This window comes from Rhea americana, unplaced genomic scaffold, assembly GCF_003343005.1.
Source record: "Rhea americana isolate MKP2758 unplaced genomic scaffold, rheAme1 scaffold_130, whole genome shotgun sequence".
In the NCBI taxonomy this organism is placed as follows: Eukaryota; Metazoa; Chordata; class Aves; order Rheiformes; family Rheidae; genus Rhea; species Rhea americana.
The window spans coordinates 1,828,057-1,855,241 of record NW_028185373.1 but is presented as its reverse complement, the minus strand read 5'-3'; the positions used below and the strand labels follow the sequence as shown (position 1 = coordinate 1,855,241).

Below are 27,185 nucleotides of genomic sequence, written 5' to 3'. Positions count from 1 at the left end.
TGAGATTTATCTGTTTGTGTCAGAACTCACTCAGATAAGATAGCATGAAAGATAAATATCTGATATAATTTAACATTCACAAAATGTAACATTCACACTTCAGACTCCAAAACAGCAGCCTTGTTCTCTTAAATTTGACAAATCTGTTACCTCCTTTTTCTCCCCTGTTTGCTCCGCTATGAGTTGGTCAAACACYGCACCATACTCTTCGTGGATTTTCTGCATTTCATTAATGTGGCTGGCAACTTTGTTCATTGTTTTTATGGCCACTAGAAGACAGAGAGAAAGGGGAAAAGCCAAAAGGTGCTTTTAAGCTCCTGAGAGGAAGAGGCAGGAGGAGGATTCTAGATCAAAGCTAAAAAGCAGGCAGGAGAGGCACAGATTAGGTCTTTACCATCAAGATGATAGTGCTCTTCACTGTCTACATCAGTCAGAGCAAAGAGCTCCTTCAGCAAGAGAGGGTATTTCAGTATTCGCTGGATGGGTTTGATGAGGTAAGACTCCAGCGTGGAGGAGTGCTGCCGTCTAGGATTCTGAGCATCCAGAAATGCCTTGAAAGCCGTGTCTGTCTTAGCTAGAAGATTAAAATGAAGCAATGGAATAAATCAGAAATAATAACAGCTGTCCTGATAAAGTGGATTTTCCGGCTTGAAATTCATTTATCCAAAGACATTTTCTGAAGAAGTGCAGATTTCTCAGATCCACAGTATTAGATTTATGCCCTTCAGGTTTTGAGTTGCTGTCACTTTGCCACATAGACACTATTTATGATTTAACATCAGGCACTTACATACCACAAAAACACATACTGTTTTTAATTATCCATAGTATTTTTGACCTTGAAACTATTTTAGAGTTGCATAAATCCTTTTAACCATCTGCTTCCTTAAAGAAGAGGGCCATACTGGGTATTTATAAGAATTCATAATACTAGACAGACAGGCATGTTTGGGATATTTTTATCTTATTGTAATACTAAACACCAATAAAATCAAGAGTTAGTAAGGAAGCAGGAAACAGTAAACTTACGATACTATATCATATTTTAAGAGCTCAGTCAGACTGGGCTTCTCCACCTGACTGCTGTTCATCATCTTTTCCACCTGACCGTTATCAAATTCCCTCCTTCCTCCCCCCCCACCCCAACCCACCCAATTTCTCTGTTGCTCTCCCTATTAGAACATAAATTTGTGTGGGGAGGTGAGGATGGAGAAGAAGGCATATTTAGACATACAAGTTGTTCAGTGCAAAAACAATTCCATGCAATTGCTTTTGTTAGAGCCATGTCCCCTTGCAACACTGGATGGATTTTTTGCAGATAGTCACCTGCTTTCAAYAAAGCAACTTCTGTTTAAAACCAAAAGTCACCTGCACCACAGCTGAAGATAACAAATTACACTTGAAACACACTCCCAGGCTTTTTAAGAGATTTATCTCTGGAATTAAATTTGAAGTTCTGTTTGTGCCGTAATTCAAGCATACACATTTTTCATTTATAAATGCAGTCAGTAACGAAAAAACAAAACAAAACAACCGGAATTACCTTGGCCATAGTCTTAACATTAAGGTCAAAGAAGCTAATGCCAACAGAAAGTAGGAATGTGACTAACAACAAATCATTTATTCATGTATTCCATGGAGCTGCCAACTTCTCTTTGCAGCATGGTAAAGAGTTTACAAATAATAATAGCAAAAAACTTTTTTAAAATTATTTTTATGCAAATCTGAAGGGTTTTTTGATTATCAGATATCTACATGTTCTTGGAAGAATAAGAGCTCCCCCTTAATGGCATTGATCCTAGAACTGGAACCGCTTGTTTATTTAACATCTTGGCCAGTAGTGAATTGCATGCAACAGCGCTAACGCCAAGAGATTTACACTTTCATGGGGCGATGATGATGGGTAAGRGAGAAAATAAATTCCAAGACAAGGAGGTCCATAAGCATTTATATGCCAAACCACAGTTCATTTATCTCCACCTCAGCAAACCAAGCTCTGCTAGAAATTTTGACATGGAAGCTTCTCAGGCAAATTGGAACACAGGAGAGAAGAGGAACAAATGAGAGAAAAAGCACAGTGAAATTAAAATATTTAGACAGTTTCCATAAAACATCCTCCCAGGCTGATCCATTCCTAATGCCTGTCAGTATTCAACCAAACTTACTGAAGCTTCAGTGGGACTGCCATGAGCACGTATTCAGAGCATAAACTTTAAGAGGAATCGTAGGTCAAGATAACTACTGCCACTTTTGGTTCCCAAGTRGAAAGTGACCCATTAACACATGTCACATTGCCCATGTATGAAAAYTTTCTTTGCTTCATATTAAGAGAAACAAGAGGTATCACTGGAGAATAAAGTAGAGGGAACTACCTGAGAGATCAATCACCTTTTGTATCGAGTTCCTCAGGTATCACTACGCTGATGGTGGTCTAAGAATCACAAAATCACTAAGGTTGGAAGGGACCTCTGGAGATCATCTAGTCCAACCTCCCCCCTCCCCACTCAGCTGAAAAACTGGAAAGAGTTTGTCCTCATCCCCTTGACACCCTCCCTTCAGGTACTTGTACACATTGATAAGATCCCCYCTCAGKCTTYTCTTCCCCAGGCTGAAGAGGCCCAGCTCTCGCAGCCGTTCCTCATAGGRCAGGTGCTCCAGCCCTCTGATCATCTTCGTAGCCCTACGCTGGACTCTCTCCAGTAGCTCCACGTCTCTCTTGTACTGGGGAGCCCAGAACTGGACGCAGTACTCGAAATGAGGCCTCACCAGGGCTGAGTAGAGCATTTACAGCACTGTGTTCTCCATGAACCTTTCGGACCAGCTGGACTCACTCTGCTAACACTACACAAACTCCTGGAGAGCAGCCAGGTATGCACGCTCCCACTCCTCCATCACATCTTGCCTTGCATAGTCTGGCTCACAGTGGCCACATCTCACCATCCAGCAGGATAGTCTGAGCCAACCCAAACTAACACTTTGTTCCCGCATATCTCTCTGCACACCTAGATCTATTTATCCAAGGTATGGCTCTTACCTTTCACAAGTACTTTGGGGACTTTCGTGTGGCTGGCACAGAAGGCACTGTACAGCTTGAAACGGTCAGCATAGTAAAGAAAGGATCCACCCAAGGAAAATAATACTTTCTAGGATGGAGAGAGGAGAAAAAAAAAGCATAAAACACATATGAAAATCTTAGTTATTTCCCCTTCTGACAGGTCAGCTGAAGTCAAAAAGTCTAAATTGTGGGGGGTCTTCCACAGCAGGCTGTACAAGCATGGCTTTTCTGAATGCTGCCACAAGTATCCACTGAGCTTCCCAGCTGATGACCTTCACCAACAGAGAAAGATCAAAGCAACAAGTACAGAAACTCCTCACAAGGTTGAAGACAAGAAATCAGAACAAGACTGTTTTTCTCCCTACTGTAGTGTGGTCAAGCAACAGTGGGATGGAGAGTTTCCATTTATTTCAGATGACAGGACATTGCACTTTTAAGAGTGTTCTCACACTGCCAGGCACACCCAGCCTGGACTCCCTAGGCCGTTACCATAGCTAAGGTCATCTAGAGAAACCATTGACTATACTGTGAACATAAACCCCAGAGCTGTATTTAAATACTGGAGCTACAATAAGCTCCACAAAATGGTGGAGCGGGGAAAAAAAAAAAAAGAATGCAGCGTAGCTACGGTCAGAGGGAAGCRCTCAGCAGAACTGAAACCAAACCCTAAAGTCCCATTTTGCACTCTGTTCTACAGCTATACATATAGGAGAGAGAGGTCAATGAGGTTAATACACTTTTCATGGAAAGAGGTGGAAGTAGAAATATTCTTGAATATGAGCTTCTTTCTTATTCATCCTGTTCAGTTCAGAGCATATGGTGACTACAGAGACTCCTACCACTAAATGGAATACGTGCACTCTCGATTCTGGGTACACTTCCTACAAAAAGAAGAGTCAAATTCTAATTACATGGGGGCAGTCTTTATGACAAATACTGACTTAAAACGAGCATCTGATAGCAAAGCTACACACACAAAAAGACAACTTCTTTCACTAACTCTTGAAGGGCTGTATGTTTGTTAGCTGAAGACGAAGCCAGTGGAAATAYTGTAATTATTCATCACAGTATCCTGTCCTCTACCAAGGTGAATGCTCAAAGCAAGAGTAAAACTCCGTAAAGACTAAACACCATACATGCAGTACACGACTACAGGCGACATAACACAGCACAGAGTAAACAGCCAGTCTGTTTTAAACAGATACATTTTGCTTTTTTTTTTAATTAAGTTTATATACTTTTAGTTTGTATTTCTACATATCCTTCACGCACAGCTGCTGATACTTCAAAGTGCTTGCCATATAGTTCTGCTATCCATCAAAAGCCCCAATACCAAACTCAATTTACAGTTCGGAATTACTTCCCCAATGGACTTCTGAACTGCTGCATTAGACTTGTCAGAACAAAGGTTCTATGTAATATTCCATTTCTAACTTTTCCTTACAGCTCAAGACAAGCAATGAGACAGAAAGGCAAGAATAGCATCTAAAAGCACACGGCACTGTGAAATTCAGTATTAGTTAATAAATTAATCTAAGGTGCAGGTAGATGCATGTTTTTACATGAAGAGTGATAATAGACAAATGTGATAAAGGGTGTTAGAGGACAACTTCTGGGATACAGTGCATCACTATGTAAAATTTAATAGTGTCAGTCTACTTAGAATTTAAATAGTGAGATTACCTTAAATTGCTCTACTTTTTCAAGCTTTTCCAGGTCTGGAACCAGCCTTACTCCATCTTCAAGAGTTTTTAAGAATTCTACCTGGAATGCTACCATTTCAGTCAGGTTCCCAAAGAGAACGTCCAGCTAATAAAAGGAAAAGAGAGCAACATGCTGAAAATATTACTGTTAAGTTCACTTCACAACTAAATTGTGTTTTCTAGAAGTTCAGTAATTCTCAGTCCAATTGTAAATCAGTGCCATGCCAGAAGAAAAAAAAATATATATATATATACATTATTGAGCAGTAGCTTGATATGCTATTCAATCCATTATTTTAAAAGAAATTAATTTCAGAATTTCTCCGTAACCTTCAGAAAAAAGGTCAAGCTTAGAAGRGGGAGGATAAGATATCTAACAAAAGGACAAGCAACAACTAACATACCTCATCCGGTGTGAGGAAAGTTTCTTTTTGTAGAGGCTTCAGGTATCTCTCCATCAGACAGTTTAGGTCCTAAAAATTCAGAAAAAGATTCCTGTGGTGGTTCCTTGAATTGCCTCTAAATATTTATTGAAGTGACAAAGATCACAGTTTACCAATGAATATTTCTTTGTCATGCGTAAGGCAAAAGAATTAGCTTTCACAGAATTTAAGATAAGATATTTACACAGTTTTACTTACCAAAAAAAAAAAAAATCAATGTAAGATCTCATAAAACAGTATTCACCTGCCTATCAACCAAGTCAAGTCACTCCAAAATGATGGAATAAGAATGTTGCAACACTACTTATTCTGAGACTTGTTAAAGTTGCATGCATCCTGCAATCTGTCATAAGAATAGTAAATTAAAGAAAGGATATATGCATAAAATATATTTTGAAGTAGAAAAGAGACTAGTAAAGCTCTCCAGAAGAAGGAGAAATATTAATAGATTGAAACCATGTATTGAGACCCCTTACTTTGACRTAGGTGCGTTCTGTTTCGAGAAGTTCGCAAATAACCTTTCGCAGCTTGTCTGCATCTGTGAGCTGTCTCATGGTGGCCAGCTGGGGTCCGGTGATTTCCTGAGGATGAGCACTYGAATCAGAAGGATTCATTTCATGTAGACTGCGACAGAAAGCAGCAACCTGCTCTGTACTCTTTAAAAAAGAAAGAAGAGGAAAGACTGGGGTAATATTTCAGGTAAGTGCTGCAGAAAGATGGAGCTTAAAAGCCTTTGGAGTTAAGCAATTGCTGCCTGGGAGTTTTCTGAAAGCCAAAGTCCACAACTRCACACACCATTTTATATATCTGTCTGTCCTGTCACTCAGAGACAGAGGATAAGAGGAGACAATGTAATAAAAAAATTTAAGAGAGTTATGAATAAAAACTATTTGATTCAGTAACATTTTTGGTTTCAGAAGTGAATGAACTTTAATTAAACAGGCTTATCCAGCACTTAGAATTGGAAAAAACAAAGAACAAAAAACCCAAGCGCAAGAACTGGGAACTAAAAACAACTGTGCAAACAAAACACACACTCCAGCCCTCTAACAGTTCCCTAATCTGGTTTGCAACAGTCCCAGGAACGGCTGTGTCAACACAACCAAGCAGACAACGCAGAGACAGAAACTGCTTAAGCAGTTTTGCAGCAAAGCAGAGCCATCCGCAGAGCCAAAGCCGCGGGCTTTGAAAGCAAACTTCTTGGGAAAGGAGCATGCCTTGCAGGACAAATGTCTTCCATAAGTCAGCTTTTTCAGAGCTTCTACATCTAGCTGGTTTCTTTAATGTTTAATCAGCTGTCTATATATAAAGACAGTTATCCTCTCTTCACCTCCCTCTTGCTAGATCATCACTGTGCATCTTTCGTTACACTGAAAAGTTTTTGAGCAGGTTCGGTCTCTAGTGTCAGTGACGACAGCCCTGGGCTTCTAGGGTTGCTGAAGCAGCCCAGCACCGTATCCTCTTCCCTCCTCGAGGCCGGGAGGGGGCACGGGAGGGAAAAGAGCAGCTTGACTACATCTCTCTCAAATTCTGAGCTTAATCCTGCCGCTGCGTCTTAATCCAGATTTAGAGAYTTACCAACACAGCCTCTACATCCCTATAGTCCATATTAAAACAACTTACCAGAAATTAGCCTGTTCTGACATAGAATGTGCAGGAGACAACAACAACAAAAAAACCAAAACAAAACTAAACTAAACTAAACAAAACCTCACCTACAACACACCACCAATTTGCACTGGGAAATCCCTTCACTCATGCCAACCTACCAGCAGGCAGCAAYAGCAGTAGGACAAGCCTGAACTACTACAGACCTCTGATGACCCAATGCTGAAAACCTCTGCATTTGTTAAGCTGCACACATATAGCTATTTTCCTCTCCGTTCGTGTCCATGAAGCCCTAGAGGAGTATTAAGTAGTTTAGCCAAGTAACAGATTTCCTTCCATAACACGGTTGCTTTCCCCAAAGCTATCTTATGGYTATAAAGACTTAGATAAGTGTACCACAGTAAGGCATACAAGTAAAGACGCTTATTATCCAAGGGATAATTTTCTTCAGAACACAAGTAAAAGCTATAAACAAACTGTAGCTGACTATTCAAAGATGCCTCTTGGAGACTGTTTATTGCAGTAAAATATCCATCCRCAGTATCCAAGATGTAACTTCAGATCAAGCAGAAAGGAAAAAGGTGTGGTAAGTTAAGGGAGGGAGGGAGGAAAAAAAAAAAAAAAAAGAAAACTTTCCCCTTCCCCATCTACCTCAAAACAAACAAAAACCTCAGTGAGCTGGACCAGTCCATTTCTAACTAATTCTGCTTCTGGTAGTCGCACATTTCACTGAGAGCTGGATTTATTAGTCACAGTGAWTCTTTTTCTTTCTCACCAAGATTCCTCCTGTAAGGACAGGAGGTGGTAGTCTTAATCATGAAGCATACCCAGACCCTTTGGTTACATTTACATTAGGTTTCAACAGGCTTGGTCTTGATCCCAACAGCCCCAAACCCACAGAGCACAGTAGGTGAAAGCCTGGCTTCAGCGTGGGGAAAAAAACTTGGAGTTACCCGCTCTGGTGGCAAGGGACAAAGCACTGACAATTAATAGATGTTAATCGAAGCCTACAGAGACCCAGAAGAGGTAGGGTTTTCCTCAGGAACATTTAACTTCACAAGGAATATTTCTTGAAAGAATATGGAAGGCATATGCAGCRGCACATTCTTTTAAGAGTGAAAGGCACAATTAAGAATAGTTAAAATGTATAAAAACGTTGTTTATTTTTGGAGCTTGATTCCATATAAAGTGTTTTAAGCAGTTCATGCTTCATACCCTGCTGTCGACAGCTCTTCATACTGGGTGTTCACTTGCAATATGTTACAGGAGAAGATGGGTCACCCAAAGAAAGGTGGAGAAAATCCATATAGAATGTGAAATAAGTATCTAAACATTGAATATATGTTATATAGGCACACAGTCTGCCTCTTAAGGAGTAGTTATACCCACATTACAAAAAGGAAGTCTGGAAGACTTAAAAACCTTATCTCTACACACGCATACTTTACAAATGCTCATTGACTTCACCCGAGCCCAGTTCCAGCTAACACCACCCCTAAGTTCTGCTTTGCCCCTTCTGCTCCTCACATCTTTTAAACGTTTCCCCCCAAGTATCACTCACCTGCTACTCTTCAGACAGGCAAAGTCTCAAGCACATTAACATTCACAAGCCTGTTCCTGCTTGCTCTTTGAACAAACTGTTTGCTTCCTGAATGTAGTTTTTTCCACCTTCTACCTCACATGCGCTTAAAATGAATTGCTAGACAGACCTGGTAGATGCGTATTGCACCCAGTGAGATTCATAATACAATTGTTTTGCTTCAAAATCTCAAACAGCRTTAACAAAAGTGTCTGTCACCATTTTCCTACCAAAAGTAGACAGAACAGGGAATGTCTGGAATACAACCAAATCCCTTTATCTCCCAATACCAGCTCTGTTTGCCAGCTGCTAAAAAGATATCACTGAGCTGGGATTTCTCTAGGAGAATTACTGCATCTCACTTTAGGCACAACTGTGCAAGCAATCCCATCTAGCAACCTTAAAATGCGACAAAGAGCTTGCACGACTGGGCTGTAAAACGAAGTTTACTTTACAAGGGCATTAACCTCTTCTCGGCAGTGGCTGAGCACAGGAGCTAAGCTCACATCCTTCTCAGGCAGGAGCACTTCCTTAAAATTGCCAAGCAGTTCATGTTGCCCTGGCTGCCTGCCCTATAGCTCTGAGAGAGTGGACTGCAATTTCCTCTGGCACTCACTTTATAAAAATACATAGGTGCCTGGGTATGAGACAGAAAGTCTTCTTAAACAGCATGCAACACCCGTGTCCCACAATAGGCAGTAAATTCTAAGCATTACTAGTTTCCCAAACCAAATTCAGGCAAATTGCATCCTTTCTCATATTGCCCGGATTGTTAATGACATTGCACAATAACAAAGTGCCTCTACTGCCTATATACATTACAGCTTAGTCTCAAATTTATAACCTTAAAATTAAAACAGCACGAAAATCCGTTTAACTGCTAATTACTTAGTCTAGTCACACTGCACAGCAGATCTGCTCACCAAATACAGCATACGGTACAGAGAGTCGCTGGATCTCACATTGCTTTTGTTCTTGAGTTTACGGTTAACTCTCCAAAGAGCCGACATCGCTGGAAAGGCAGTGTCGTGAGAACTGTCATTCAGCGTTTTCAAGCTCGGCTATGAGAAAAATCCCAGTTCTCCACATATTCGGCTGATTTGAAATGCTTTCCCACTCCAGACAAATATTCCATGCTGCTTACTTGATACACAACACAGAAGACTGCTGCATTTTAATAAGAAAGGGCCACGACCATATTTCTCTAAGCAAAGCCTTTCCTCATGTGTCATTTGCCATAGGCCTRGTTCACTCTCTACATCAGCTAGAATTAAGAACTGACTATGAGCTAACGCTGAGAATTTAATGCTGCTCTTCATGGAATCATTAAGATGAAAACTTCAGCAGAAAGGCTGAAATGCAGAAAAGGAGAGGTGAAGGCAGCCCTGGAATATAAATGCCTATTGCCTGTGGCTGAGCATGAGCCGATTGGCTACAAACGACACTGCATAAGAATATTAAATATCTGAAGGGACAGAAGCACAGAATTAAAAGATCTTTAAAAAAGCCAGTTCTRTTACTGGAAAACCTACCCCCTCAAATCTCTATTTTAATCCTTTCACATCCATTGCAACACATTGAAGGTTTTGAGATTTAACTCTGGTTTTAAATAATGCCACAGAGARAAGAAGACCTATTTTCTTTGAAAAAAATACCTCTAAATTATATAAGCATGTACACACACAGAGCATTACAGCATGCTCCTCTAAGCACAAGCRCTGCAAGGTAATTAACTTTAATTTCAAGAGGCAGATGTCTTAAATTAGAAACAAGGAGAAGTAAGTGTCCTGCAGTATTTTAATTGATTACAGCTCTAAAAACACATTCCATGTCAAATTGAAAGGACTCAGTTCGTTATAGGAAACACTATGCATGAAGACTGATCTTCTGATGTAATAACCCTTACCTTGGCTTTTGGTAACCTGCAACATTAAGCACCTATTTATATAGTACCTCCTTTGTACCTCAATTTATCCTATGCTATTTGAAGGGCCAAAACAGTCAGGTCATCACAGAGGCAAGTAACTACTTAAGAAATTACTCTAGTAGGACAGATATGCRGTGCAAGAGGCTGATCTGAGACTGACTAGTCTCAGATGGAGACCAGTCACCATCTAGATTTCATAAACAGCCTAAAACTTGAACTCACGTGCTACAAAAACACAAGTCTGAAGAGGTGGCAGTGATCACGCTTTCCTTTCCCCCTCCACAATTCACCCTCCCAGTTCTCTCCTCCTCCTCAGGCTTGGCTCCCACATAAACTGGGGAAAGTTAGGAGTCAGCTGCATCACTTAAAGAGAGGGAGGGGGGGAAAACCCCACATACCTAGAAAGCATACCTGCCCACTACTGTTTATGCAGATTTAAACCTAAGAGCTGCTTGACACAGTGAAGGCATCATGAAATTAGAGTGGGAGCAAATTCAGAGAGTAACAGCTGTCCCACAGCACCACACTGCAAATGCCTCCACCTACTTTGGAAATGGGTTTCTAGTATTTTATCAGAACAGTCTTACAGTCATCCTGGTTTTTCGCTTATTATTATAATGATTCCTTTGAGGACAGCAAGGGAGAAGTGAATTCCATATTTTGMAGTCTTTCCTTGTGGATCTGTTCTTAAGGATATAGAGAAGACAGGATTTTCYGAAGAGGGAAGGATCCTCAAAGCTACTGGAGCACCCTCCAATCCTCCACCACCATCAACAGCTTGGAGGCTTTCACGGATTAAAAAGCAAATGCACCACTACTAAGCAAACTCACACCCCCATGMACACATGCTGAGATGGGGGAAGGGAAAGGGACAGCTGGAAGGGAGGAGGAAGAGGAGGAGGAGGAGGAGAAAAGACACATCCAACTATCTCCTATGATACATACCCATCAATCACCTACGTGACAGMGTTACAGATAAGTCAGAAGGGACCCAGGTCTGGCTTTTGGTAGAATTGCACACAACTTACCTTCATAAAAAGCCTACTCGAGCATGCGCTACAAGAACACATGAAGGACAGTCGCAGCGCTACCTTCCTCTCCTTTTCCCATGAATTATTAACTCTCATCTAGAATCATTCTGCTGGCCAGAGAACTGGGAAATTTCCTCAGAGCTCTCCTCCTCAGCAGAGCTTGCGGGCATCAGCAGACAACCGTGAAGGTGTAGAGCAGTGGCATTTGCAGGATTAAGCCCTGTTTCAGAATCATGCCATTGCAAGGCAAAAAAAAAAAAAAAAAAAAATCCAAACGCTGTTTTTCAGATCTTCGGCTGCTAATGCTGCATCTGCACTGCAAGAAGGCGAACTTTGCATTGAGCTGGTAGGCTCCAGTGCCGTTCAACTGGATTTCCTCTGCTAGCCTCTGTGAGTGGCTAAGAGTACTCCTGCCCTGCTCTTGCCAAGAAGGGCAGTAAATAAACAAGAGAAAGAATCAGAAAGTCTCCCCTTAATGCCTCCATCCGAGGGAAAGACTGGAAGTTGTGGTAGTAATGGCAGCGTATAGGAACATGCCCCTCCTGGCGGTATGAGGGCAGAGCATTTTACTTCCTGTGTACAAAAATAACCTGGGAAAGACAGCATAGAGGACGTCAGCCTAATCATCCGCTACATAATCCTAGGAGCATGGAAAGGTGTGGCAAGGTGTGGACAGGAAAGCACCTTTGATTYTCCTCCTCACAGTACCAGCAGGGTAGCGATTTTCTATGGAGCAAYGCATGTTGCAGAAAGATTCATTACTCCCCATGCAGATCGACTTTCCCAAGCACATGGAAAAGCAAAGAGGTTAAGCAAACCCTCATTAATTTAATTTTTAAAAGTTTCTTAGTTTCATGAGGATTTTTGTTATTGTATTAAAAATTAATATTTGAAGCAGTGACTTCCTCCCTTCTACCACTTACTAGAATTCTCAAYGGGTATAGCAAAATAACTCTAGGATTCCTACAGCTTTAGCTAGAGAAGAACCACAAAGCAAGATCCCTGAGCATAGAGTTCTTCTACATGAAAAGGGACAGATGAATTCACCAGTCTGCCAAGACCAGCACACTATATAAATACTGCAGATAAATGTATGCTTTTTCCACAAGAAACACTTTCAAGCACTCTGTCCCATAACAAACAAAATGCAAAGAAGCAAATACCTTATTCTCCTCTACACCGTACAAACAACATAAGGCAATTCTCAAGTTTAAAAGAAAAGGATGCAACAACATCAACATTTCACTTACAGAAAGATAGATTTTCCTCTCCCTGGAACTGGGGCTTATTAGACTTATGAGTTACTCTTCCATTGTATGAATATTAAGCATTAGAGCTGCTAACACATATTTCTCAGTTTAACTAAATCTGCTGAGCCACTAGGCTAATCGTGTAATCCTTACGCCTTGCTTTAGGCAATTACAGCTCTGAAGATCCAGGAGRCAAGATGCAAAATGGAACCCTGCAGCCTCTTACATGGTTCACAAATAGAAAGCTACAGAAAACACAACAAGAACATCTATTCCCCAAGTAGCTGTGTGTTCTGCTCAGTGCTCTTCCACAGCTTCAGTGCTTAACAGAAAAGACTTTTCAGAACACATGAATATCCCATGCATTCACAGTTAAAAATCCAAGAGTATCAGTAAACAACTCCACTTTCTCAAAAACAAATTCTTTGTACTTACAAGAAAAGGTTCTGTAAGAAAAGTTGGAAAGAAATTGCAGGAGTAATCACTTTCTTTGCATGCAAGCTCCACATGTATTTCATGTATAGGAATGTTTTCTCTTATCTGACTTCCACTCTCTGGCTATCAAAGACAAAACTACAGGCTAGCAAGACATAAGAGATCAGGAAACAAGAGGCCAGGGTCTCTTCCTTCCTTTCACTACAAGAACCAAGTAGAATAACATAGAGACCAATTCAGGACTCACTGTGACACATTTTAGCTAAAATAAGAGCTGAGAAAAAAAAACACCTGTACATAAACACAAATTCAGTGAGAACAGATACTCCTGAGAACATGCATTCTATAGAAAAGTAGCTGTAAACTCTCAACATCACTTATGCAACAAATACTTAAAAGTAATCAGTAACTTTAAAATAATCTTACTTGATTCTGCCTGAAAAGCCAGTAATCATCACAGTTAACTTTGTGTGAAGCTCCCCAGCACCAGAGCAAGTGCAAACTCCAACCACAGCAAAACCCATCCTTTAATAGATGGCAATTAGCAATCCATTTGCACAGCCTCTTAGCTATAATTGGAGTTTTGCTTCAATTTAAGGTAGTTTGGATATAATTGGTTTGCATTTAAAAGCTATCACGTGCGCTATGCTATTGATTTAAGGAAATATTGTAACTTACATGTCTCCCATGCCTTGAAATCAAGAAAGAGTAAGAAATTGTAATAATCCATCTGATCTTTTGGTTCAACTGACCTGCTCTGGAGAAAGGAGGTGATAAGCTAGCCCATTTTAAAAATATGTGGAAACATTATCACAAGACACTGAAGATGAGAACYACGCCTGCTCTTTACCGCTGCAAGGGAAAGGGGCACAAGTCCATAATCAAAGCCGTAATTTGTTACATTCAGTATCATCTATAAACACCTTAAAAGTAAGATCAATATTTTCCCAGGAAGGATGCTCTAATTGTGTACAGCTGTGAAATCAGCACATCAGCTGTGAGTCTAGTGTGCTTTTGCTCTGCGTCATGTGAAAATAAAAATTTCTCACCTTGCTCATCTTATCAGCCTCATCAGATGATTCCAAGTCTTGCACTTCTGTTTCTTCTGGAGCAGTCTCAACAGAGCTGTCTGGGTCGCCACAAAGCGGGTGCCCTGCTGAAATGGAGATGCATGTGAAAACATGACCATAACCTCCTAAAATTTGCAAAGTTGAGTACAACAGGTACTGAGTTTCCCTGAACAGTCAGGCCCTGTCCCGCAGCTAAGTACATGCCAGCAAGACATCACGCCAGAGGCACTCAGCGACGTCAAAGGGCTGCCTGGGGTTAGGGCAGGGGCCAGGCTTAACTACAGGCTGTGGCCAGGCATAGTATTTAGATTAGAAAGCTGGTTCAGAGATAAGGCCAAAATGCCATGCTGAAATTCTTACCTCTATTAGGTAAGTTCTTAGTTGGCACACAGTTGCCTACCTTTACACATCAGTGGTTTCAAATGGAAACTCCAGTACATCAGTAAGTGTGTACTGGCAAGAACAAAGTCTTGGGTGATCACTCCTCTGAAGAAGCTGAACATGAGAATTTTAAATCAATTGCAGTTCTGGCCTGATACATCTGCTAGAGAGTTTCGATGCCCATTAAAAAAAAAAAAAAAAAAAGAGAGAGAAAAAATTTAAGCAGTTTTTAGGAGTCGTCACATTATCTGGAAACTGAACTTTGTTTCATCAGTACGTGGCAGCAATCATGCACAACTATGCCTTAGCACTCTTTGGAAGCTACACTTGTGATACAAATAATAACTCTTTCCTAACTTTGTAAAATAGATGATGAATCATCTGCAACTGACAGAAGAACTAAAAGAACTAACCCCAACCTTGGAGCTCTGTGTGCATACAGCTTATTTCAGGACCTCATTCTCTGACTCAAATAGCTGTAAGAAGCAGTACTACTACACCTTAACTAATCTTCATGGGAAATCTGAATTCACATACATTGAACTTCCAGATACTGCAAGTTATAACAAACAGCCAGCATTTTTAACTGACTATGAAAAAAAAAGTGGAGATGCCACAGCGAGTAGCATCCTCTATAAGAAACAATATGTATTATTTTTATGTATGTACACACACACATGCAGCATTTCTGCATCCTATTTTAATTTGAAACCACTCATTGCTCTTCTGTGGAAGGGTAGTTCAGCAGGGATGGAATGAACTCTGCTAGGAAAATCCTGCACACCTCAATTCAGTTCCATGGCAGCTTAAAGAGACACTTCACAGAAGCTGAATCCCAGTGTTAATTACTTTTAACATTCCCTTCTCTTCCCTTCCTCCCCCATAATCCCATCAGGAGGAGTTAATTCAGCGGGCACACTCTGGGGCTGGACTCAGAAAGGTGGCATTCCAGGTACGACTCCCTGCTTGCATCCTGTCACACCATCAGGCCAGTGAATATACCCCTATGGATTATGCCTTTCATGCCATTAAGTTTATTCTTCAAATAATGCAGAAAAACCTGAACAAAATGCAATGGGTGCAGCAACTCACAAAGCCACTACTTTTGAAAATCAAGAATCAACAGCCTATGTTAGTATCTCTCTCTCTCTCTTTTTTTTCTTTTTTTTTTGCTGTTAGCATGTAGCATTTAAACATTTTAGTGGAAAACCATCACTTTTCTGTAACAGAACAGAAAATGTTTCAATTTGCTATATATATATAAACAGCCCAAGAGCATGCTATCATGTTGTCATAACCCACTGGTCCAGCAGCCATGCCCTATTCAGTACTAGGTTGAAATACGAGCATGTTGCAAAGGTAACGGTGATTTAGCACATTGAATGCAGCACCAATTCTATTTAAATCCCATGATTACTCTTATGGTACTTTCTATTTTCAATTAGACATTTCAATTTAGGTAAGTCACGTGTATTTGTCTATAAAGGAGCATTTGACTAAATAGCGACGCTGTAAGTGAAAAGGCAGTGGTGAAGATAACACACATCTGTTATTCTGATATGTTTCAGTTTAATGCAACAGGGTTTGATTAGAAAAGCGATAGTAGAGTGGATGGGCTGCTTCTTCCTTTTTTTTATTAATTTAAATAAAATGGCAAGCTGTTATAAAGATTTTGAAATAACTGGTTACACATTTCTAACACATTTGCTTGTATTTGTACTGGACTGAAGTATGTTTCATGAAATAAAAATGATGGTATCTAAGATGTTTCCTAAACGAACAAGAAATTCAGTTCTGTTKTCCTTTTCCTGCAATTAAAAAGCCACTGCTCTTGTTTCAATGAGTGTTATGTTAATACATAAAGCTGGCTGAAGAACACATATTAGATTAGGCTCTCTAAATCAAGTCTGAGGACAGAGATCTAGGTCTGTGTTCTTTAGCACTCAACTTTCAGCTGCTGTTATTGCAAGCTTTCAACCACTATTAGCAAAAAAAAAAAAAAAAATCTTGCACAATCTTACAAGAATTCCACCGTATTGAGTCTGGAAATAATGTAGAAAATTGAAATTCAGAAATCTGGAACTAAAATCAGAAAATATTCCGCATACTAGATTGTATCTAAATTGGACACCAAATAAAATCAAATTAAAAGGATGTAAAAGACAGTTCATAGTTGAGCTCCCCAAAGAGGCCTATTCCTTTTGAAAATATAAGGAAAAGATGGGCTKGTAAGGGATGTTTGGCAATATAAGATCTATTTGAAGAAGTGTTTTCTTCTGTACAAAGTTACTCTTGCTGTGCCTTGCTCATATCCATCTTTACTGCCTTCTGATCTGTTTATTAATGTGTGAAAAAGAGACTTAAAACCCTTATGCTATAAAAGAAAAATCTGCTAGGTGTCATAATTCAGTTAGAGCAATCCRCATCTATTCATTACAATTAATTTTCCACTAGAAGTTGTGTGAAATGAATCCTGCAGCTGTTTATCGAGCCACGGCAAATAATGTTTGTTTGGGGAGGGGTTGCTTTTTGCTTTTAAACTGTCACTTTTTCTTTTCCTGTATACTAAGACACCACTTAATCTGTTTCCTGCAGYGTAAACGCTTTTACCCAGTAGACAGCAATCTTTCACTTACGTCTTAATGAGCAGTCACACAGTACATGTGCTCAGGGCATTTCTAATAGTCTTAAGCTGCCAAAGGCAACGTGTACTTTAGCAGGTTTATCTGCTGGTTGTTAAACACAGGCAACCACCTCAATAACGCTGCACATTCCTGAAACAGCTATTTAATGCCTTATCATTACTGTCCCATTTCTGTCAGGTTCATTACATCATTTTATTTTTGCCCTGTAAATCTTTACTTAGCTCCGCAAGGGAGCTCTGAGGACAACGCACCCATTTCCTCCTGGAGCACCTGAACACTGCCTCAGCGCCACGGCTTGCTAAGGACAACAACGTGTGGGCTCCGCTTGGCCTTAAGGAATTGCAGAGGGAAACCCAAAAAGCAGCAGGAAAAGAGGACAGGCCTATGTGGCCACAAGCATGGGTGGAGGTCTCAAGAGCTCCCAGGTTGCCTCGGCAGGATAATACCCACGACATTATGACTAAAGCCCGTTAAATAACTTCTACTYACGGCTTGAACTAACAACATAAAAGGAAGTTTTATACCACTGCTGCAAAGGTGCTGGGGCTTCAAGGCCTGGAGAAYTACGTCAAACTTAAGTACCAGCCAACGGCTGGCTAAAATTTTCCACACTTCCAATTTGCARGGTTGCTATCGCTTGAGATTTTAACAAGAGTCCCATAATATCTTTTAGTGCTCCTAAAGCCTAACTCTTGGTGCCAGACATTTTTTTTTTTTTTACTGGAATGGAAATAAATATTCCCAGCCAAGCCCTGTCAGTTGTGGAGTGTGCATCTTCTTCTTCTGTGGCTCAGAAGTGTGCATCCTGCTAGCACAAAAAGCAGCATACAAATCAAACGAGCCTACACGTTTATCATTTTAGGATCCTGATGCCTTATTCCTGAGCACGTTGAACCGGCCACCGGGCAGCAACAGGAGGCGCTAGCAAAGGCAGCCCCTCGCCAGCATGTGAAGTGCTGCAAGTCACAAGCAACGAGGTTGGCCACCTACAACCTTTGCCTCATGGTTTTCCGGTGCCTTCATCTCTCACGGAGGCACGCGCGAACCGCAAGGCACTTTGGTTAAACAAAGGGGAACCTGAAAGTCGAAAGGACGGAAGTCACCTACTGAGTAGGGGCGCACTGTCTTTCGGCTCCGCCAGGCCTACTTGTTCTCTTCTTTCTATTGCCGCCCAGCCAGGCAATGAGCTGAACAGAAATAACCACTTATCCACTTATTTTTTGCTGGCTTCCCTAATCCAGTTCATCGCACGGCCCTGCACGCATTTGTTACGGTACAACTCGGGGGAAACGGGAGAGCCACTGAGGAGAGCTGCCTAAACTCCCAGGGCCGCCTGCGGCGGTCATGATGCTTCTGGTACACCTGCAGCCTTAGGAGCATCAAGGCAGCAGCTGAGTGGGGCTTTTAGAGCTAATTTTGGAGCTAATGAGAACTGAAGTGCCCAAGTCCTCATACAAGCCCCGGAGGAAGATGCCCTCCAGCAAATCCAAGTGCTGCTGTTTMATGTGTTACCACTCCTCACTGTCCCTCAGCCAGAGGTGACAGAGGGGATGCAAAAGGGACAGCAGWGTAGGAAACAAACCCATGCCTGGCCACTACAGGTATCTGAGCTGACATTGCCATCAAAGGCAAGGCTGTGAGGCTGCTAAGGCACCGGTGTGTGACCCGGAGCAACCAGGGCAGTGATCTGCAGTCAAGATCTGCCAGAATGTGAAGCCTGAAGTCRAACCCTAGCCAAGACACTCAGGTGTCTCTTACTCTTACACTCAGGTGTGAACACCCTTACAAGAAGTATTGTGGAGATGCCATTGGCCAGGMTTCTGGGGATCCATGCTTGACTTTCATCTTAGAAGCATGTAACTTACYTGGACAATAACTTCCTTAAACAGAAAGTGACTTTCCTAACTGCTCTTGGTAAATAGCCCCACYACTACAACTGAGGCCTTTTCAGAAATAAAATTTGCCATTAAACTGAACAATTTGCTTGCAAATAGTTAGGGATCTGTCTCTCTGAGATTAAGTTTTACTTGGGACAAAACTCGATTTATAAATCCACAAWACAAAAGGTTAGTGTAATTTTCTTTCCTTTTTAGAAGAATTCTGATTGGCTTTCAAACAYGGAAACATAGAAGAAGGATACATCATTTTTACATTGGGTTGTTCTGTCCCACTGGGAAGTCCTACAGAACTGATTAACTTTCACAAAGACACTGCAAAACTCAGCTACAACTGTCTCAGTTATAGTCAACAGAATGAGCAAAGGACAGTATAGGAACACACTGGAAAACTGCCTTTTCTGGAGGGCTATAGAACAAATCCTGTAAATGTCTTTTCCTTTTTGATAGAATCCTGCTGCTTGCATTTGTACTTCAAATACATAATACACTGTTCAAATATAGAAATATCTTTGTTGAATGTCATCTAATGAAACCACTTCTACGTTGAAAAATGCAGGCAAAATTAGCCTTCCCTTTTTCAGATGCYCTGCAGTCACTTTTCACCCTGACCTGTCCAGGAGCCTAGTCAAACACGTGTCTAAGGTCATGTACTTGAGTAGTCTGGTTGGAATAAACAGGAATACTCGTGCTCATGCACTGGAAACCAAGGATACTGTGACTAGAATAAAACAGCCATTCCTTCCGCGATTAACGCATTTCACTCCATYGCTCAGTATACGGTTACATTAAATGACTTTGGATTTTAAAACCAAGACCAAGTAACAGGACGCAGCTCACGGGCTGCGCGCAGACCTCCCTTCAGCTCCAGCGCACTGCCAACAGGCACGCACGGGGCCAGCAGGGGGAGCGGCAACACAGCAAGAATATTCAGAATATTCAGATTATACATCTGCCTGTCGTAAAGCAGGCGCGCGCGCCGCAGCGAGAACGGGTAGCTTCAGACACTGCGGCGTTGCAGTCTGAAAACTCAAGTGCTAATAGCCACGCTGCTTATTTCAGCAGCAGCTCAGAGGGACTTCAGAAAAGCCAGGAGGGAGACTTCAAAACACAGTCCTCACCAAGACAGAGGAGATCAGTGAAAAACTTCTACAGTCTTTTTGCTTTTAAGCTTTTTAAAAAGCAGATCTTGTGACAACAGTTCTGCATATCTGCAGTTAATTATATGCAAGACCCTCAGATTGCTGCTGCTATAAATGCCACTAGAACTGCAACATCAGGTGTTGAAAGATAACAATATTTTTTGATATGCTACAWAAGAGATGAAAGTAGTTGCCTGCCTTAGGAAAAAAACTCAGAAGAAATTAAGGTTACTGTTAGTTTCAATGTGTTCTGAAATCCAAAKTACTTGACTTCAGAGCTGTTGAGAAAGGACAAAGACGGAGTAGAAAACAATGGTAGTGCATTTGCAAGTTTGCTTCATCTTTATACCACATTCGTTAGTGAATGCRTTAGCTTGGTTCTCCTACTTTCTGAATGGCAAAATAATAGATTCCTTAAAAATATCTAGCTGCTTCATATCTACAAGATTAATATACTCCTTCAAAATAGTGGTACACTTCCTTTTTAGCAGCTACTTTCTACATAGTGATTTATATGGCTCCCAGATAATGCCTACACACTGCACCTTGTGCTAGAGTCTCTAAAATATAAGAGTATATAAAGCCCAGACCTCAGAAATTCTACCTCAGAATATGAAAAGAGTATGAAAAGGTAGTTTGTTGTRGGGAGACCACAAGCAAATACAGATACTACTCCCTACTCACATTCCCAAATTCCAAAGCTTCTAATAACAAAATATCTCCCTTATGCTTTGCTGGATCTGGGGGCAATGCAAGTGTGAGTTTTCAGCTTCTAATGAGAATTCACTGGGTCAAATGGGGCAGACCCTGGAGACAAAACACTGCATGTGGCAAAGGGCGGCAGCTCTCAGTGCTCCTTTTAGGCAGTAAGGRAAACATGTTGTGTTTCTCCAGACAGAATGAGAGCTAGTCCTCCTCAACCAGCTTTATGCAGACTGTGTCAGAAGGAGAGAAGATTGAAAGCCAGAACAAATATTAATAGATGAAAGAAAGAAAACTTGCGGTTTTGTAAGCATCGTGCAGAGCAAATTCCTAGGGGAAAGTATACATCATATCCAAGATGCTATTTTTTATATCAATTAGAGATGTAAAATCCAAGGTCATCTCAAGAATAATCTATTAAGAAAACACAATGAAATAACAGCTGCCACAGAGCTGATCTGCAGGCACTAGCCCCAACCTCAGTATATATAATGTAGTTCCAGATAATGAAACAGCCRTAAATCACATCACATTTAACAAGACCGCTGGCAGTCACTCCATGGAGGTCAACCCAGAAAACCAGAGCAATCTTTGCTCATGGAACACCTCCCAGCAAGTAAGGCTTCCTAAAAAAAAATAATTTGTAACACAATACCTTTCTATTGAAAAGATATGGAATCATTTGCCTTACATAAAACTTCTATCCCTTGCTGCCTTCATGACACATGGAGAATTGCTACAGTGAAAAACGGTAATGACAGAACATGAGTGTAATCAGTCAGACAGATTCTGAATTTGTGGAAAATGGGTGGATCTATAGGTGATTTATACCTGCTGGTATTCTGGCCCAATCATGTTTCACTCTCCTGCTGAAATAGAGGCTATACTAGTTCAGGACAGAAAAATAAATCTTCATGCTATAAATAAAGCATATAATAGAAATCACTGAGCTGATTTGCACAGCTAGCCAAGCTGCCAGTAATCAACAAGGATCCAAATAAATGGGTCAGTGGGTATTTCATACTTGACTGCTCCCCACAAGAAGCTGCAGAGCTGAGACCAAAAATCTAAGAATCAGCTACAAACCCCCAGMTAAGACCATACACTTCCTTTCCAAATTTCACAGCGATATAATTTTAGATAACAAATCCCTGAAAAAGCACAGGGCTAGAAGAGCAACCATTCAGTAAAACACTGCATTCCACTATCATCTAAAAAGAGAAATTGATGGTGAATATCAAAACACCTGCCTTAAATTTTGATGCAGATCATTGATTTTGCTCCCACCTCTGGMTAAGTAATTCCAAATTAGAACATCGCTGTTGTTTAGTTTTTCACAGTCTTAATGCCATTCTTTAGAGGCATATTTCGTATAGCAATTACAGGCACTTTCAGAAGCTGTCATAAACACCTGCACATCTGCTGATGCACTATTTTGCTGCTTCCATTGGTTAAAGAACTACCTGCCTCCCCTTTGAGGAGGAATGATAGCAATTCCCACCTAAGCATTTGCGGTAATCTGAAGGAAAGTAAGCGTCAAGAGAGTCCTAGCCTTCTTTACCTCCTACTGCATGAAAGAAAAAAATGAAGGACCTGACTACAGCACATCAAAAGTAACAGACAGCTGTGCCAAGAGAAATCTGAGTGCAAAAGGAAGCGAGAGCCTCTGCCTCAATCTTGGGGAGCTATTTAAGAAACAGGCACTTTGTGCCACCAGATAGCTAACATGCTTACTGCAGGAAATGGGGAGAAAAAGCAGATGTTCCACTGCACTACAGTAAATGCAAAAGCCAGTCTGGGAAAATCATATAAAATCTACGAGGACAGACATTACTCAAAGAGGGCAACACAGAGGAAGTTGAATCTTCAAAGTGGCAGAGGCAGGTGGTCTAATTTCGGTGTGACATGTTGATTAGCTGTGTCCCATGGTTTCATTTCACATAATGCACAGTGTTATTACTGAACAAATCAGTAATAACACTTCAGATGTTCTTCAGATGGATTTGGCAAACCATAAGCTTCAGCAAGGAAAAGGATCCCCTGATGACCTAACTATTCAAAATGATAACGCATAGAGCAATGACGGTGGCAGAGACGCTGCTTATTGAGACCAGCTCCGTTACCAAATGTGACCACCGTAGTTTAGAAATCACCATGTTGCATGACATGAAAATCCCAATTCCCACTTCTTCACAGCCAAGGTAGACATATACTTTAGTGAAGAACTGGGGTGCAATACTTGGCATGCATTTCAGTGAAAAAGCAGAGGTGAAGACAAGAGGATGCCCCCCCACACACACAATGTACTAGTGTTATGTGGGAAATAGGGACATCTTGTGGTCAGCTACAGACATTTACCAGGTGAGCTTAAGAGGCTTTTGTACTSAAAAATCAACTAACTGGGAAAAGTTCAGCGAAAATTAAAAAGAAAAATGTCCTCCTGAAAATGCTGAGTTTAGCAGATGGGTGAAAGGAGAAGTTCCTTTACCTAACAGCTGTGCAGCTCTAGCACTCGACCAGCTTCCTTACCAGCCCCCCCTCCCCCTCGCTTCAGCTTTTATTAAGAATGTCCAAAACAAAAATGTTTTATAAATGTCAAAACAACTATTCTGACATTTCTGAAACCTTTACTTTGACGTTAGAACTAAGCATTTTGACATATTCAAAATCCATTCACTTTTGATTGGAAGACAGTATTTACCTCAATTCAAAATGGTTTTGGTATCTAGAAACTACATTTTGGCCATTCCTATATTTTAAATTGTTCCAAAAAAATAAAGCAAACATGTATACCCAGTATCCTCTCCCGGCTTGGAGAAGAGGGCATTAAGAAACATTTCTCTGAATATGCAGGACAGGTAGGAGGAGACACAGTGCAGGAACTTTCCTACTATCCCAGTGCAATTTCCAGTACTGCTGTTGTACAGATCCAACGGCTAGCAGCCATCAAAAGAGCTGGTCCTGCTCTTCTGCAGCCATTTCTTTCATCCCGGCATGGGTGCTTCTCCTTATCTGGTTCAGGAAGCTAAACTGGTATAAAATAACTCACATTTTCCAGTTTTCTACCAGTTTAGTTCTCTGAACAATCCACTGTGGTGYGCAAGAATGCTTCTTCCTACCACCATGTGCTGTGGGACCAGTTAGACACGTTTGGCCATAATGTGAATCCATGCCTTTAGGTTTTGAACTGTCSTTATGCATTATCTATGTGTCTCATCTTGGCTAGCTGCAGAGAGGGTGAATGCCTGTCCCCTCTCCCTGCCATGACATTCATATATTCTATGGGCAAATCCAGAGACAAAGCTATCTCCCGAGCAGACCAGAAGTATGTCAGCAATCAGTCCTGCTACTTGCCCAAGGCATATCTGGATCTATGACGACATGTATTTCACAGCCTGACCATGTTCATTGCTACTRCAGATTATATCCTACTGTTTCCAGAGCTGTCTTTTATTATCTGCCCAGCACATCTTGGCTGTAATCCCTCTCACTTTCATCAAAGAAGTTACAAACATGGATCAATGGRATCACATCAGCATACTGTAAATCTGTATCCTCCTCATGGTACTTTCCACARTGAAGCCAATACCTTGGTTGCTCCCAGCAAATGTCAGCATGCTGTCGCTCAGGTCAGATGGGTTTTCCGAGCGACGTGGCGGTGGTTGCATTAATTTCTGTCCTTCCTCTATCTCAGGATATGTACGCACTGTAAGACACAGCAACGGCTGAACAAGGACATCTTTCAGCAAAGCTGAGTCCAAGTCTTCAGCAGCTTTCTTGTTGATCTCAACAATTTCATCGCCAGCTTTAAGGCCTGCAATGTACAAAGAAACAGGTAAGACTTGCATAGTAACGTTTCTGTTACCCACAGACATCAAGGAGCTCAGCTACGGTATTTATGAAGTGCCAGACAGYGCTATGTCTAGACATAAAGTAAACATTTATGACTGCAAATGATACAGAAATTTGATGGACTTCTGCAAGATCTGTTGTCAAGCTGGTATTCCAGTATCTATACGCTTGAGGTGCCCTGGCAGTCTCTCACAATGTACCAACAGCAAGATATCCCCTTTTTCTTCACATCACTCTGCATTTATGGATAGATTCAGGTTTCTGAACTCTCCACCCACGCCTGGGAAGGAAGGAGTGGTGTGAAGCAAGTGTGAACTGGGTCTATGCCACTGCTTTTGGTGAAGCAGGACCTCAGCAGGAACACACCAATGAATCTCTYAGGACAGTTATGTTATTAGGCTAGGTTGGTTCTTTCTTTTACCCAGTTTATCATTTTCCATATAAGTGARTGTTTTTCATTGCTACATCTAAGAAGAAACAAAACAGGCAAATCTTCAAAAGGTAAATTCTAGCGCATGTTAAGTTAGTCATGTTTTTTTCAATCCAATTTCAGGAGCTTTTTATAGCCCCAATGCCCACGGAAAATGGAGATCTGCGGAGAAAACAGCTGGCTCCTGCTCGCCTTGGGGCAATGCAGCAATGCCAACAGGTGATGGGTAGCCTTCCAAAGGTCCCTCAGGAAACTTGACCTTCTACTCAGCCAGTGGGGCCCGCTCCCAAGCTGGCAGAAGCATGCTGGACCAAGTTTTAATCCCAAATAATCTTCTATCAGAGAGCAGCACATCAGGGAGTTGCTGTTGACAGCACAGACCACAGGAGCTGCACCCACCACCAGCTTTTGGCTCTACTCCAGTCCCTGCATCCACCCAGGTCTCGCTTGTGGGCCCAACTGATGTAAGCCGCACACAGTGGGAAAGCTCATGCTGCAGCAGCCACCAAATGCAGGACCATTTTGGCATCCGAGTTATCATCCTGGTGGGGCTCCCTGTTGTCAAACTGAGAGCCCACCTCTCTGCTCCCCAAGCTGAGAGCTGCTGTTTGCCCATGAAGCACCGTAGTGCAGTGCAGTCCTCTGGTCTGGGAGATCAGGCTACTGATGAGCCTTACCACCCTTCAGGCAGGATGAAAGGTATGGCTTAATTAGCCTGAGCTGGGAGCAGAGCTTGGCTGCATCCTCCAGGATACAGGATACCCATATTTGAGAGAAAAGCTTGAAATGGGGAAGGGAGGAGGCTAAGAGCTTTAACCCTCTTTCGGAAAATTGAGATCTCTCTAAATGCATGTAATTGTGCCCAGAAACTGTGGTGTGGAACACGGTTTCAGAAAGAATAAAATGAAATAAAYAGAACAGCTACCAAGCAAATGGACCATAAAATCATATTTGAAACAAGGACAAAACGAAGCAACTCAAGCATTTCGTATTATTTCATTTATTCTACTTAGTGATGCCATGTCATAATAGTAGCACATTAATATGCCTGCAACCATAAACATTGTATTTGGGGTTTCATTTACTCTTTGTAATCCTGTTTTTATATCATTTGGGATAAAGYATCATACATATCTCAGTACAATCAAGCATCTCAAACTCCAACAATGGCTTAGCTAAAGCAGACCAACAAAAAAATCATAAATGGTAAAAATAATGAGAAGATAGTATTTAAGACTTTTTAACTGGAAAAAAAAACATTGAAAACACTGCAACTCTTCTGATTCAACTTACTATATATGATTGCATTTGACTGCTGTCAAATGCAAACATAAATGTAAATAATGGGAGGAACTGCTCTCTGTAACTGTGGGTATCTCATAAAAATATCCCATCAAGGAGTGCTCACACAGACGTGGCTTTTTATATCAATTATTAAGAGCAAAATATCACTAGAAGCTTGTTTTAGCAGTTCAGCCCCCAGGAGGCAGCCTATGTTCATGCATTTGTTTAAATTCTTGTTCAAACATTTTCTAAAAGTAAAATAAGGAAGCCTTTTTGAGAACTCCCCCTCTGTCTCGACTCTAATACTCTCTTTGCTCGCCACAAGACACCCGCAGACTTTTATTTTCCTGCTGCAGGCTGGCAGGGAGCCACCTGAGTTCAGGGCTTTTGGCAGATCCCCTGTCCTGGTCAGCCAGGGAATCACCACCGCTAGCACACGGGYGAGGGGGGTAAGGAGGGACAGGAGAGGGAAACACTGGCTTTTCCTGCTTCATCAATATACGCAGAAGCCTCCAGCACTACCAACACTGTTTTGTTAAGGTATAGGTAAATGCTACAGGCTCCCTGCAGCCAAAAGATCAGTCCCCCTCCCCTTTCCTCTGCTTCCTCYTTCCCGATTTCTGTCCACGCAGCCCTGACCCTCCACTGTGCCACTTCAGGCACTTGCTTCACTGCAACACAAGCTAACTCCATTTGCAAACGAGTCAGAAGACCAGTCATATATTTCTGCATCGGCAGTTTTCTGTCATGTCA

General features: G+C 41.4%; 1 protein-coding gene across 11 annotated transcripts in view; it reads right to left on the bottom strand.

Annotated features, from left to right (window-relative positions):
* The window catches only part of TIAM1 (TIAM Rac1 associated GEF 1), a 199,509-nt gene that overhangs the window by 10,710 nt on the left and 161,614 nt on the right, over positions 1–27,185 (bottom strand). For 8 of the 11 annotated variants that reach the window (XM_085297797.1, XM_085297803.1, XM_085297799.1 and 5 more), the window contains 8 exons: positions 24,456–24,680; positions 14,081–14,187; positions 5,678–5,857; positions 5,163–5,231; positions 4,739–4,864; positions 3,035–3,143; positions 395–574; positions 151–269 (listed from right to left, as the gene is read on the bottom strand). In XM_085297797.1, coding sequence (XP_085153923.1) covers positions 151–269; positions 395–574; positions 3,035–3,143; positions 4,739–4,864; positions 5,163–5,231; positions 5,678–5,857; positions 14,081–14,187; positions 24,456–24,680 — 1,115 coding nt within the window. The remainder of the gene's footprint in view (positions 1–150; positions 270–394; positions 575–3,034; positions 3,144–4,738; positions 4,865–5,162; positions 5,232–5,677; positions 5,858–14,080; positions 14,188–24,455; positions 24,681–27,185) is intronic. The other 3 variants (XM_085297804.1, XM_085297807.1, XM_085297805.1) reach the window with 2 other exon arrangements.